This window comes from Ceratotherium simum, chromosome 10 (genome assembly GCF_057802395.1).
Source record: "Ceratotherium simum simum isolate JZ-2026a chromosome 10, ASM5780239v1, whole genome shotgun sequence".
NCBI classification, from domain to species: domain Eukaryota; kingdom Metazoa; phylum Chordata; class Mammalia; order Perissodactyla; family Rhinocerotidae; genus Ceratotherium; species Ceratotherium simum.
In genome coordinates, this window is record NC_141909.1 from 15,672,311 (window position 1) to 15,686,188 (window position 13,878).

The window sequence follows — 13,878 nt, forward strand, 5'->3', positions numbered from 1 at the left end:
CCATGCATCGAAGAAATCAGAAGGGAAATAAAAATACATTTCAAACCAAATGATAATGAATATAAAACAATATGAGAAGTGCAGCTTGAAATGCTTATATTAAAAAAAGAAAAAAGAGGCCTAAAATCAATGATAAGTCAACCCTTAAGAAGCTGGAAAAGCACAAAGTAAACGCAAAGTAAGTCAAAGGAAGGAAATAAAGAGAAGAAATCAATGAAATAATACAGAAAAATCAAAGAAAACATTAAAAAATCCATTAGTTGGTTCCTTCAAAAGCCCAACAAATATGACCAAACTCTAACTGCACTGGAAGGGGAAAAAAAGAAAATACAAATTATCACTATAAGAAATGAACAAAGAATCATCAATTCAGAAATTACAGACATTAAAAGAGTAAGATAATACAAACTTCATACCAACAAATTCAGCAATGTAGATGAAATGGACCAATTCCTTGAAAGACACAACCTACAAAAACTAACAAAGGATGAAACAGAAAATATGAATAGCCCTATATTGATTAAAGAAACTGAATTTGTTGTCAAAAACCTTCCTACTAAGAAAACTGCAGGACCAAGATGGTTTCACTGGTGAATTCTCTCATACTTTAAAGGAGAAATAACACCAATGTTAAACAACTCTTTCAGAAAATAGAGGAAAAGGGAAGAATTTCTAACTAACTGAGTCCAGCACACCCTCAACACTAAAATCTGACAAACATATTACAAAAAAGAAGTTACAGAGCAATATCCCTCAATATAGATGCACACTTCTTAAAATATTAGCAAATCAAATCCAGCAATATCTAAAAAGGATCATACATCATGTCCAAGAATGGTTTATCCCAATAATTCAAGGTTGATTTAACTTTAGAAATATCAATGTAATTTATCAAAATAACAGGATAAAGGAGAAAAACACAAATATATACATAACTTCTACAACTCAATAACAAAAAGAAACAAATTTTGTTAAATAGGTAAATATTTGAACACTTCACCAAGGAAGATATTTGACTATATAAGCAGCACATGAAAAAGTATTCAACAACCTTAGTCATCAAACATATTAAAGCCACAATGAGATACTACCAACACACACCAAAATGTATAAAATTTAAAAAACTGAGAACACCACACATTTGCAAGGATGTAGAGCAACTGGAACTCTCATACTTTACTGGTGGGAGTGGAAAATGTAAATTACTTTTTAGAAAAGGGTCTAGCAGTTTCTGTTAAAACTAAGCGCACACCTTACCCTATGACTCAGCAATTCCACCCCTAGACATTTACACAAGATAAATGAAAACATATGTCTAAAAAAAGACTTGTAGAATAATGTTCATAGCAACTTTTTTCATGATAACTAAAATCTGCCCATGTGGCCATCAATATGAGCATGGATAAACAAAGTGTGGTATAGTCATAAAACAGAATACTCTTCAAGGATAAGATTAATGGTGAAATATTGAATGCTCTCTCTTCTTTTATAGTAGAAAAGAAATAACAGTGCTTCCAGCCCACTATCCATTTTAAAATCGAGTTTTACTGGAGCACAGTCATGTGTGTGTGTTTGTGTGTTTTCTATGGCTGCTCTTGCACTGCAGTGGCAGAGGTGAGTAGTGGCAACAGAGACTGCAGGGCGCTCAGAGCCTACAATGTTTACTCTGGCCCTTTACAGAAAAGTTTACCAATTTCTCCTTTTCAGCAACAAAAAAAGGAATGAACTACCAATGCATGTAACAACATGAATAAATCTCAAAAACATGCTGAATGAAAGAAGTCTGATGCAGAAGAGGACATACAATATGGTTCTATTGATATGAAGATGCAGAACTGGCAAAACTAATCTATGATGGAGAAAATCAGAACAATGGCTGCCTGCTGGGGGCAGGATGGGGACTGACTGCTGAGGGACAAGAGGATAATGTAATGTTCTGTATCTTGATAGGAGTTGGGCTTTGACAAAGACTCTCTTTTGACCAAAACTTCAGTCAGGCTCCTCTGAGCGAGTACTCTTTCTGACTAAGGCCCAACCTTGGGCTTCCCTCTCTGTCCCTGTAGAATCTAGTTTAAGCAAGAATCCTGTGAAGTCAAGTTTAGCTAAAATCCCCCACCCTTGGTATCTGACCAAATTTGCATTTGATATCTGATCAAGCTCCTCATCCCCTACCCTGGCCTGCCTTCAGCAAGAATTTAATTGAGTCCATTTAGCAAGAATCGCCCTTTTCCCTAATGTTTCCTCTTAGTAATTTTCCATCCACTGACCCACCCTGCTCCTTGGTTATAAATACCCACTCGTCTTTGTTGGAGTCAGAGTTGAGCCCAGTCTCTCTCTCTCACTGCAAGACCCCACTGCAGTGTCCCTATACCTGTCATGACAGTCCCCCCCTTGAAGGGTCTTCCTTAAGGTCTTTAACAAGTGTCATGAATAATTATTCTCTTTAAAAGGCTGTAATGGGTATCAGAACACAGGGCAGGTATCCCCAAGATTTGTGCATTTCATTGTGTCTAAAATCACTCACCCCCCCGAAAAAAAAAGAAAAAAAAGGAAGACAGTAAACAAATTCTGGTTAATGATATGCAAGTTGAAGTATTTAGGGAAAAGTAAACTAAAGTCTACAACTTTTTTTTGAAATGCATCTAAAAGAAAATGAACTGACAGATAAATGGAAGGATAGAGAGAGGATAAATGTGATAAAACATAATAAAACGTTAATTTTAGAATCTAGATGGTGAGGACATGAGTGTTTGCTATAAAATTCTTTCAACTTCTCCCTATATTTGAAATTTCTCCTAATAAAATGTTGAGGGGAATGTTTACCTGCTATGAGATGTCAGAATAATAGACAATGAAAATAAAAAGTTTTCTACCACTACATTTTATACATATTTATCCTTAAACAACAAAGGGAAAGTTTTAGCCAAGAACCTTTATAATATAGTCTCATTACTAGCACAGAAGTATAAGAGAACTGTGAGCTATTTCGACATGAAAGAGAGCTGAACAATTTAAGTCAAACTTCCTACAGTAGACCACATTCTAACACCAGACTCTGAAGGCAAGCCTAGCCTAACCATTATATTTTAGGCTGATTTAAACAGAAAAGAGACAAACTATGTTTAATTCTGTACACAGGGACATAACGTGGCCTGCACTCTAACTGAATCTGATACATCAATGTGCTCTATACACATGTTTTGTTGAAATTTCTATAGTGGAAAAGAGATAATAGTGCTAACAGTAAAATACAAAAAGAGAATTCCTGCTCATGTCAGATTATAAAACTTAAAATTTTGTACTATAAATTCTCTATCAATAGTTAAGAAATATCACCAATTGTATTCAAAGCACTGGAGTAGACAAACACAAATATAGGCTGGTGGAAATGCAAATAGTGCAACCACTATGGAAAGAAATATGGTGGTTCCTCAAAAAATTAAAAATTAAATTACCATACGATCCAGCAATTTCACTTCTGGGTATATACCCAGAAGGCCTGAAAGGAGGGTCTTGAAGAAGTATTTGTACACTCACGTTCTACTGAGTGAAATTCCCTAATATCGGTCCTGATAATTCTATCACAAGCCCAAAATGAATACATTTCCATGTTCCATTATTTACTAACCTAAACCTAGTTTTTCTTCATTCATTATATATCTACCATCATTTTAAACTGCTGATTTTAAAAAAAGGTAAAACCAGCAAAGAGAATGTGGAAAGCCTTCATATTTTAACTCAGGATTTCAACATATTATTATTTAACCTAGTTAAAAGATTATTACTCATTGACATCATTTGGTAAACTTCTGATTCAAATCCAAACAAGTCAAGTAATACCTCTCAGTTTCAACTATACAGGCTTTCCTCCCCACTCCCCCAAATTTAGAGACCTACCAACCCATTCTTTCTCTCTCCATGCTTAATTTCCATACTTAAGACTCAAACAACCATTTTACTCTTGTAAAACCATAATTCAGAAAGATTCCCCAGTGTATAATCTAAACCGCCAAAAAGACAAAGAATAAACTCCTATTTAAAAGAAATTTTTATTTCATTGTGGTTTTGATTTGCATTTCCCTGATGATTAGTGATGTTCTGCATCTTTTTATGTGCCTGTTGGCCATCTGTATATCTTCTTTGGAGAAATGTCTATTCAAGTCCTCTGCCCACCTTTTAATCAGGTTTTTTTTTAATATTAAGTTGTGTAAGTTCTTTATATATTTTGGATATTAATCCCTTATCAGATGTATCATTTGCAAATATCTTCTCCCACGCAATAGGTTACCTTTTCATTTTGTTGATGGTTTCCTTCACTGTGCAAAAGCTTTTTAGTTTGATGTAATGGGATGTACTCCCATTTCTTATTTTTGCTTTTGTTGCCCTTGCCTGAGGAGATTGGTCCAAACAAATATTGCTAAGACCAATGTCAAAGAGCTGACTGCCTACGTTTTCTTCTAGGAGTTTTATGGTTTCAGGTCTTACATTCAAGTCTTTAATCCATTTTTAATTTATTTTTGTATATGATGTAAGATAGTGGTCCAGTTTCATTCTTTTGCATGTGGCTGTCCAGTTTTCCCAACACCACTTATTGAAGAGACTGTCTTTTCCCCGTTGTATATTTTTGCCTCCACCTATCAGAATGGCTATCATCAAAACGACAAAAAATAACAAATGTTGGTGAGGATGTAGAGAAAAGGGAACCCTTGTACCCTGTTGGTGGGAATGTAAATTGGTGCAGCCACTATGGAAAACAGTATGGAGGTTCCTCAAAAAATTAAAAATAGAACTACCGTATGATCCAGCAATTCCACTTCTGAGTATTTATCCAAAGAAAATGAAAACACTAATTCAAAGAGATATAGGCGCCCCTATGTTCACTGCATCATTACTCATAATAGCCAAGATACGGAAGCAACCTAAGTGTCCATCACTAGATAAATGAATAAAGAACATACATATACACACACAATGGAATATTACTTAGCCATAAAAAAAGAATGAAATCTTGCCATTTGCAACAACATGGACAATGGACCTAGAGGGTGTTATGCTAAGTGAAATAAGTCAGACAGAGAAAGACAAATACTGCATGATTTCACTTATATGTGAAATCTAAAAAACAAAACAAACGAACAAACAAAACAAAAAAACACTCAAGAGATACAGGAAACAAACTGGTGTTTACCAGAGAGGGGAGGGGTTGGAGGGCGGGCAAAATAGGTGAAGGGGATTAAGAGGTACAAACCTCCAGTTATCAAATAAATAGGTCATGGGGATGTAAGGTACAGCATAGGGAATATAGTCAACAATACTGTAATAACTTTGTATGGTGACAGATGGTAACTAGACTTATCGTGCTGATCATTTTGTAATGCTTATAAATACCAAATCACTATGCTATATACCTGAAACTAACAGGATACTGTACGTAAATTATACGTCAATAAAAAATAAAATTTTAGGGGCCGGTCCCATGGCTTAGTGGTTAAGTGCGTGCGTTCCGCTACTGGCGGCCCGGGTTCGGATTCTGGGCGCGCACCAACGCACCACTTGTCCGGCCATGCTGAGGCAGCATCCCACATACAGCAACTAGCAGGATGTGCAACTATGACATACAACTATCTACTGGGGCTTTGGGGAGAAAAAGGGGGGAAAAAAAAAAGGAGGAGGATTGGCAACAGATGTTAGCTCAGGGCTGGTCTTCCTCAGCAAAACGAGGAGGACTGGCATGGATACAAAAAAAATAAAATTTTAAAGAAAAAACAGGCTTCAAAGACAGATCTATTCTTAGTAGTAAGCATCTTTTTCTTTAAGAATTAAGTTGTCAACTTTCCCCAAAAAATAAGTCAGTTTAACATTCAAGTTACAAAGGCATCTTTCAAATTATATTTAGCAGTCTACAGGATTTAACCATTTTACAACTAAGCTTTTTTTGTGTGTGTGAGGAAGATCGGCCCTGAGCTAACATCTGCCAGTCCTCCTCTTTTTGCTCAGGAAGACTGGCCCTGAGCTCACATCCATGCCCATCTTCCTCCACTTTATATGGGACGCCACCACAGCATGGCTTGACAAGTGGTGCGTCGGTGCATGCCCGGGATCCGAACCGGCGAACCCCGGGCAGCCGCAGCGGAGCGCGCACACTTAACTGCTTGCGCCACTGGGCTGGCCCCCAACTAAGCTTTTTATATTCTTCTACAGCATCTCTAATTTCACAGTTAGAGCTGAGGGTTTAGATAGAGATGACAAAGTGCCTTTGATGAAGAGTTCCAAAAACTAACTGGAATGCAAAATCCTAGTAGAGAGAGTAGCTCAAAAGTGAAAAGAACAAGTAAGCTAAAGGGATCTTCTATGTAAATTATCCGCCTTATTGAAGCATTCTTATGAATATTAAAATTTATCATTTTGATTGCATGCATTTCAAGCCTCAATCAGACCTTAAGGACTATACTACAAAAATGTCCCACAAACAGTAGTAACTAGAATTATCACTCCCAGGAAACTGCTTAGGAGCAAAATTCTTTTCAACTCAGGAAAAGCAGGAAAAAAGTGAATTATCAGTTTGCCTTAAAAAAGAGTATCACAAACCTTTCTTAATTATAAGTGGAGCTACCTCCTTCTTAGTATAGGTTTTATCATTGTTGCAGATGCATCCTTACTGCATTTAAAACTTTATCCATGATTACCACTTATGATTACTTTCACATGACGTTAAAATTTAATACATATTATTTTAATAGCTGCATACTTTTTTATTAAATATCAGCACTTAATTAAAAAAAAAGAAAAAGAGTATCACAAACCAAGTTTCACCAGAAAAATACTCTTACTGTTTTCAATTTAAAATGTTTTACCTGATTTGAAACAAAAACCTTGCAATAAGGGCTATCAGGCCCACTTCTTCTTTTAAAAATTATCTCATTTAAACGTTCATAGCATATTGTCACGTGAAAAAGAGTCACAAAACAATATATATGAAAGGATTCTGTTTTTCAAAAAATGTATATTACTGTGTATTCCTTAGCTATCTTCCAAAAATAGGGTACTACCTTTATTCGAGGTCCTTACAAATAGCAGGAAACTCTGTTCCTTCAACTTGAACAAAGTAGGGTAGGCAGCTATGCTAACATTACTAAACAGCTTAGGGGTCACAGGTGATCATTTTTTAGTTAGGCATATATGACATATATATCTACACTATATGTATAATATGTATACCATCTATATGCAAAGAATATGTACATATACATTTATATGCATAAAATATAGACTAATATGTATATAAGCATAGACAAAAATCTGAAAGATATAAATCCAAAATGAACAGTGATTACCTCTAGATGATATGAGATCTATAATTTATTTTTTTTTTTTTTTAAAGATTTTATTTATTTATTTTTTACCCCCAAAGCCCCAGTAGATAGTTGTATGTCATAGCTGCACATCCTTCCAGTTGCTGTATGTGGGACTCGGCCCCAGGATGAATGGAGAAGTGGTGCCTCGGTGCGCACCCGGGATCCGAACCCGGGCCGCCAGCATCGGAGCGCGTGCCCTTAACCACCAAGCCACGGGGCCGGCCCCGAGATCTATAATTTAAATTTTCTATTTTATCTATCTTTTCTAACTTGTCTACAACAAAGAAAGTTAAAATTTTTATTTTTATATTCTCTGAACTAGTTTCAACTGCAGAACTCTTTCTTCATATGGTAAACCTTTCGAGTATCACTAAGGGAGAATAATTTTCAGGTTCTCTGCTGTTTTTCTAAAATTGCCAATATTTCTAGGTACTCTGGTAAACTTGTTCTAAACAAAAGGATGTTAAACATGTGCTAATTTCATATACATCAACTTTTAGATGCTGCAGATCAAACTCCTTAAAGATTTACCTTCATCATACATTTCTTCTATTAAATAGGCTTCTGCTCGATCCTTCAGAGCATTCACATTGTCAGGTTCCATCTGTAAAACTTCAGAACACACTCGAATGGCTTCAACAGGCTTCTCATCCTAAAAGTAAATGTGAGAAAAGTATTTATGGTTGTTATTCCACATGCTAAGTTCTTACATTTCTGGGAACAAGTCAACTGTTACCTTAGAAAAGCAGTGGCAAATTCTTTCTTTTGAACGAATTGTATATTCAGAAACACTTGGCTCTGTTTTCATGACAGATTCATATTTGCTGGTCGCATCGGTGTACCTATCAAATGAGCAAATCATGATGAGTAACAATGAAATTCTATCTCCAGAGCTAAGGAAAGGACCCTCTACTCTTCACTATATGTTGCTTAATCAATTCACCTGAATGAGTACGTGCCTTCAAACACAGCTTTTACCTTATTATCTAGAGTGGCGAGGAAGGTACTCCCTTGCAATTAAGAGTTGGGAGATAAAACACACGACCAAGAAAATGTACATGGATAAATCAAAGCATATGTGTGAGTACCAAGCAAACTAAATGATGAATTTCTTTCCAGAAAAACACTCATAATTTTGAAACTAAGTAAGACATCTTATTAAAGTCTGACTTACACAGAGCACTTTTAGCAAAACAGAGATCAGGTTTTATTTCTTTATCACTACATACTTTCACTACATGAAATAATGGAGTCATTATTTTATATAACGAATGTCAATATTCACAACTAAGTACAACATAGTTCCTTGCAGAAGGAAACTACTTAAATTCCCAACTTTACTAGCTTTCTAAGAATAATAAAAGCTATTTCAGCACTTTTTTTAAACTGGTGAAAAGTAGTAGTCATGTTATGCACTCTTACTTTCCTCAGTAGTGGCAAACTAAAAGATATATTTCTATGCCATTGTGCACATTATTCCCAAAGTGCTGCAATCTTCACATTTAAATGCTGATGTATTATAACACAGGTTTAAATATAACATTTAAAACAAAAGCTAGCTATCAGTGTCAAAATCCTAGTTGGGATATTGTTCTATAGTTTTCCAAGATGGTACAATTGTAGGAAACTGCACAGAGTATGCAAGACGTCACTTTATTTCTTACAACTACATGTGAAACTACAATTAGCTTAAAATAAAAAGTTCAATTAGAAAATATTGTACTTCACTTAAAAAAAAAAGCTAGCTTCTGGAAAGGTGGAATAGGTGTACTTTCCCCAATTCCTCTAAATACCTGTCTAAAGACCCTAGACATTACATATTTTCAAAAATATAAAAAGACTCAGAAAAGGGGAGAGAAGAAGGAAGACCAGCTAGAGACCTTGGGACCTGAGGAAAAACTTGGGCAAGTTCCTTGGGTTTCTTTTTGCTTCAGATGCCTCAGACTTGGAGATGAAGAAGCCAGCAACCCAGAAATGCCAATGGATGCAGACAAAAAGCCAGCAAGAGCCTGCTCTCTCCCAAGACAGAGGACCTAGAAAGAGCAGCCTAGAAAGACAGAAAACTTTTTGACAATAACAGCTCTACTCTAGCCAAACACCACAGAGAAAACTATGGCCCCACATCCACCAATGCCAGCAGGTCGAGTGGAGAGCCTAGACTTCTTCCCTGGTGAGGCTGTAACAAGGTGTGCCCACACCCCTGCCAAGGAGGTGTCAGAGAAGGCCAAGTGGGGATCCAGGACTTTCATCCACGGCCAGAAATGAGTCCCCAAAACTCTCACCTGCACCAAGCGCAGTGAGAAGCCCCACACCTGGAGTAGCAACGAAAGCCAAGTGGGGAACTTCTACTGCCACCTGGTAACAACAAGGTGGTGCCCACCCTCACTTTGCTGAAACAGTGTCAGAAAAAGCCAGCCAAAAGAGAAGATTTAAATAAAAAAACAGAGTTATATTATAAAATGAAAATGTCCAGGTTTCAATTAAAAACCACTCATCATACCAAGAAACAGGAAGATCTCAAACTGAATGAGAAAAGACAATAAATTCCAACACCAAGAGGAGAGAGATGTTAGAACCAAGAGAGAGATGTTAGAATTATCTGACAAAGATTTTAAAGCAGCCACAAGAAATGTAGCAATGAGAAACATGCTTAAAGCAAATGAAAAAATAGAATGCCTCAGCAAAGAAATACAGAGTCTCAGCAAAGAAACAGAAGATATAAAACTGAAAAATATAAAAACTGAAATAAACAGCTCACTGAAAGCTCCCTCAACAGCAGAATGTAGGGGACAGAGAAAAGAATCAATGAATTGGAACAACAGAAATTACCAAATCTGAACAACAGAGAGAAAATAAGTTGAAAAAAAATGAACAGAGGCTCAAGGACCTGTGGGGCTATACCAAAGGTCTAACATTTATATTAATCGGAGTGTAAGAAGGAAAGGAGAGAGAGGGCAGGGGTGAAAAAGTACTCCAAGGAATAATGGCTGGAAACTTCCCAAATTTGACGAGACATAAACCTATATATTCTAGAAGCTAAGTGAACTCCAAATAGGATAAACACAAAGAAATCCATGCTGAGATACAACATAATTAAACTTCAAAAAATGAAAGAAAGGAAAAAATCTTGACAGCAGTCAGAGGAAAATGACACATTACCTTTAGGGGGAAAAAATACTTAGAATGACAATAGATTTCTCATCAGAAACCATGGAGGACAGAAAGAAGTGGCACAATCTTTTTCAGGTGCTGTAACAAAGGAACTGTTAACCCAGAATCCTATACTGCGAGAAAATCTCTGTATCCTCTGTACACATCTGTATCCCTCTAGATACAATATTATCTTTTAATAATCAATTTATATGCCTGTCTCCTACACTAAACTATAAGCTTCTTAAGACCAAAAACTATAATCATATTCATTTCTGCAGCCCCAGTACACAGTCAGTGCCTGATACAGGAGAAACTCAATAAATATTTGGTGAAATATAAATAAATCTGCTGTTAAAAATACTATGCAGTTAGCATTATTTATATTCTGCCTTATTCAAAAAATGTACAATTGTGGTAGTTTTGCTAAGACCCAGTACCATCTGAGATACTCCACCTTCAATGGCTAAGGAGTAAAAGAGCGAGCAGTTCAATTTTTCTTTTGTGCTCACAACAAGACATACAAGGGAAAGCAGAATAGTCTAGACAAGCATATTCTTACCTGCCATCTCTGATGAGCTCTTCAGCTGACTCAATCAGCTTATTAAGTTTCTTTACTTGTTTATAGTGTGCAAAACACCTTTTATGATCCTGGTCAAGTTTAAGACATTCACGAACTTCACTGCTCATGTATTAAAAAGAGGAAAATACTCCAAGTTAAAATAATCAATAAGTGGTTTTCCATACTAAATACAGAAATCACAATGAAAAGTATTTTTTGTTTGTAACAATTAAAACATACTGACAATAATTTACCATATACTTTTATATATGGCATTGCACCATGCACATACTTATTAATTCAAATTCAAATGACTTAAGAAGAGTTATACATTAAACACTCCATTTTGCTTTTGCAAATATAATAGCCCTCATTTATTTTAATAAGCATACTCCATGAAAATAAATTATGTGGAAGTAGAATAACTTAGAGACAACGGAAAATATATAGATATAAAATATAAAACCAGGCTTAACCATAATTTTATTAATTTAAAATTAAAAATAAAAAGAGAATGAGATTATCTTACTGCTAACAATAAAAAGATGATGAGATGTGCATGTTACTAGAACTGACCTGAGGGACAGTTCATGGTCGCCTAGTTGATAGTATAATGTGCTGATTTTATAAAAAGCCTCAGTATTATCATTCTTCAATTTTGATGCAGCTTTTAAGTCACTTATCGCTTTCCTAGGTTCCCCTTCTTTTATAAAACATTCAGCTCGAAGTTCCCGTAGTTCTGCATCCCAAACACAAACCTTGAGAAACAAGAGAACTAGACTTTAAGAAAGCAACAGTAAATGATATGCATTCGCACTTGCATCCCACATATTTTATCTACATAGTTATCAACATAAAACATCTTCAATTAACATGATAACTTCTATATTGTAAATAGTATTAAAAAGTCTCAGGCAATATAGATGTGACAAAATAATTTCTACAGGGATTTCTTAAATAAATTCTAATGGGGTAAGGGATATATATACTAACAAGGCCCTTTTCCTACCCCCTTCAATTACATAATTCCAAAACTCTGAAAATAAGAAAACATGGCATTTACTACTAGAAGATGGTTCCCAGTGAATCGTATTTAATTTTGAAGAGAATATTGACTAATCAGATTTTTGTACTTAAACAATTTTAATTTCTAGTCTCAAAAAATAAAATCTAGTCTCTAAATTCACAAAATATTTTTATTCTGCTAATAACCAATGAAATTCTCTTTTGTAAAATGTCACCTCCTTGAAATTAAATTTTCACATTATAAAAATAAAGAAAAGAGAAAAACAATGTGAGAAGGTTGAGGCTTCACCTTTTCTATTTTATCAAAGTTGACAATATTTAGCAAACACACTATTCTTCAAAATATAAACCCAAAAGCTCACCAATAAGACCTGTGGCAGTATCTTCACATATTTCTTAGAGCTGTTCTAAAGTCATGTCAACTTTTCACATATATTAAGATATCAAAATCAACATTGTACATAAATGAAATATCATAGACAATAAGCTAGGTCAAAATGAATAGTCTGACTATTAGAAGATAAAAATTATAACCTTATACTTCCTTAATAAAGCATTAACAAAATAACTTAGTAAAATGTGAATTCCGCTGGACCACATCACACGATTTCCTCTACAAAATTATCAAAGAAGTGTCCACTCACATACAAGTTTACGGCCAAGATTAAATGAAACTGTCCATCAAAGCACTGTGAAAATGATAACATGAATTGTGACTGCTTCCATTTGAATATTTTAGTAGACTTTCTTCTGAAACCATTTGTCATTAAGTCCCTCAGAGACAAGGAAACTCTAGACTTAGGTTTCCCTACCTAGACCCCCCGGGATCCTATCAACTCGTCATCTGCCTTCTTCCCTAGAAGCTTCCCACTCTAAATACTCCTCCTTCCTCCCAAGCATTATTTTTTCCTTTTTCTTCAACCAACTCTTTCATCTTCTACCTCTTTATCTAACCTCTAGAGTTTTCTTCCCCCAAAAACTGCAAAATCAAACAAAAATAGCAAAGCAAGCAATGTATAAAAACAGGTAACTCCAGCTCCACAGCCCACTGAGTACACATACTGAAAACCTCAGTTCCAAATTTTGTTCTACGTACACAGACACCACCTTTCAATTAAGAGCTGAAAGATCAAGGACCAATCTGATTTTACCCTAACTAGGTTTTCTGTGATATATAACACGCCAAAGTGTATAAACATGTCTTATGGTAAAAAGCAGTAAGTGTCAGGCTTGTCACCTTCAATATCCAGCAAACTTACCTCTAAAATCTTATCAAGGAAGGTTATAGCAGCAGTATAATCCGAGCTTTCAAAAGCATCAAGTGCTAGTGAACGCAAACGCTGCATTTCATCAGATTTTATAAGTTGGGCCTGGGCTTCCTTTTCTTCATTTTCACTTGGATTTGATTTGAGCTATAACAATAAAAAAAAATTAAATTAAACAGGATTTTTAATCTCTTAAATCTAATACCCATAAAATACACAATGATCTGACCACTGCAAATAACTTAAGTTCACTGGGGAAAGGACAGAGACACTGGCTGTCCACTGACTTGCCCCCTGATGCTGATCACAGCGGGAAGCAGCAGCGAAGGCATCTTTATCTCCACCGACATGGTGCACAGGAGCAAGCAGTGGAGCTCGAGTCAAAAGACCTGAGCTCCCCAAAACGTACCAGGAAGCAAATATATTTAGGAATGTGAAAGGGTAGAGAAGAAGGAAGAAAGGAAAGCACCTTTCTTACTTTCTTACATATAGCTCTGCAAAATAACTTGAATTTTATATA

At 35.6% G+C, this 13,878-nt stretch overlaps 1 protein-coding gene across 1 annotated transcript in view; it reads right to left on the reverse strand.

Annotated features, from left to right (window-relative positions):
• Window positions 1-13,878, reverse strand: part of DNAJC3 (DnaJ heat shock protein family (Hsp40) member C3) — a 76,597-nt gene that overhangs the window by 14,216 nt on the left and 48,503 nt on the right. Inside the window, exons 5-9 of the mRNA XM_004423118.3 lie at window positions 13,353-13,505; window positions 11,644-11,825; window positions 11,068-11,187; window positions 8,092-8,197; window positions 7,887-8,007 (exon numbers count right to left, since the gene is read on the reverse strand). Of these exons, the coding sequence (XP_004423175.1) occupies window positions 7,887-8,007; window positions 8,092-8,197; window positions 11,068-11,187; window positions 11,644-11,825; window positions 13,353-13,505 (682 nt within the window). The remainder of the gene's footprint in view (window positions 1-7,886; window positions 8,008-8,091; window positions 8,198-11,067; window positions 11,188-11,643; window positions 11,826-13,352; window positions 13,506-13,878) is intronic.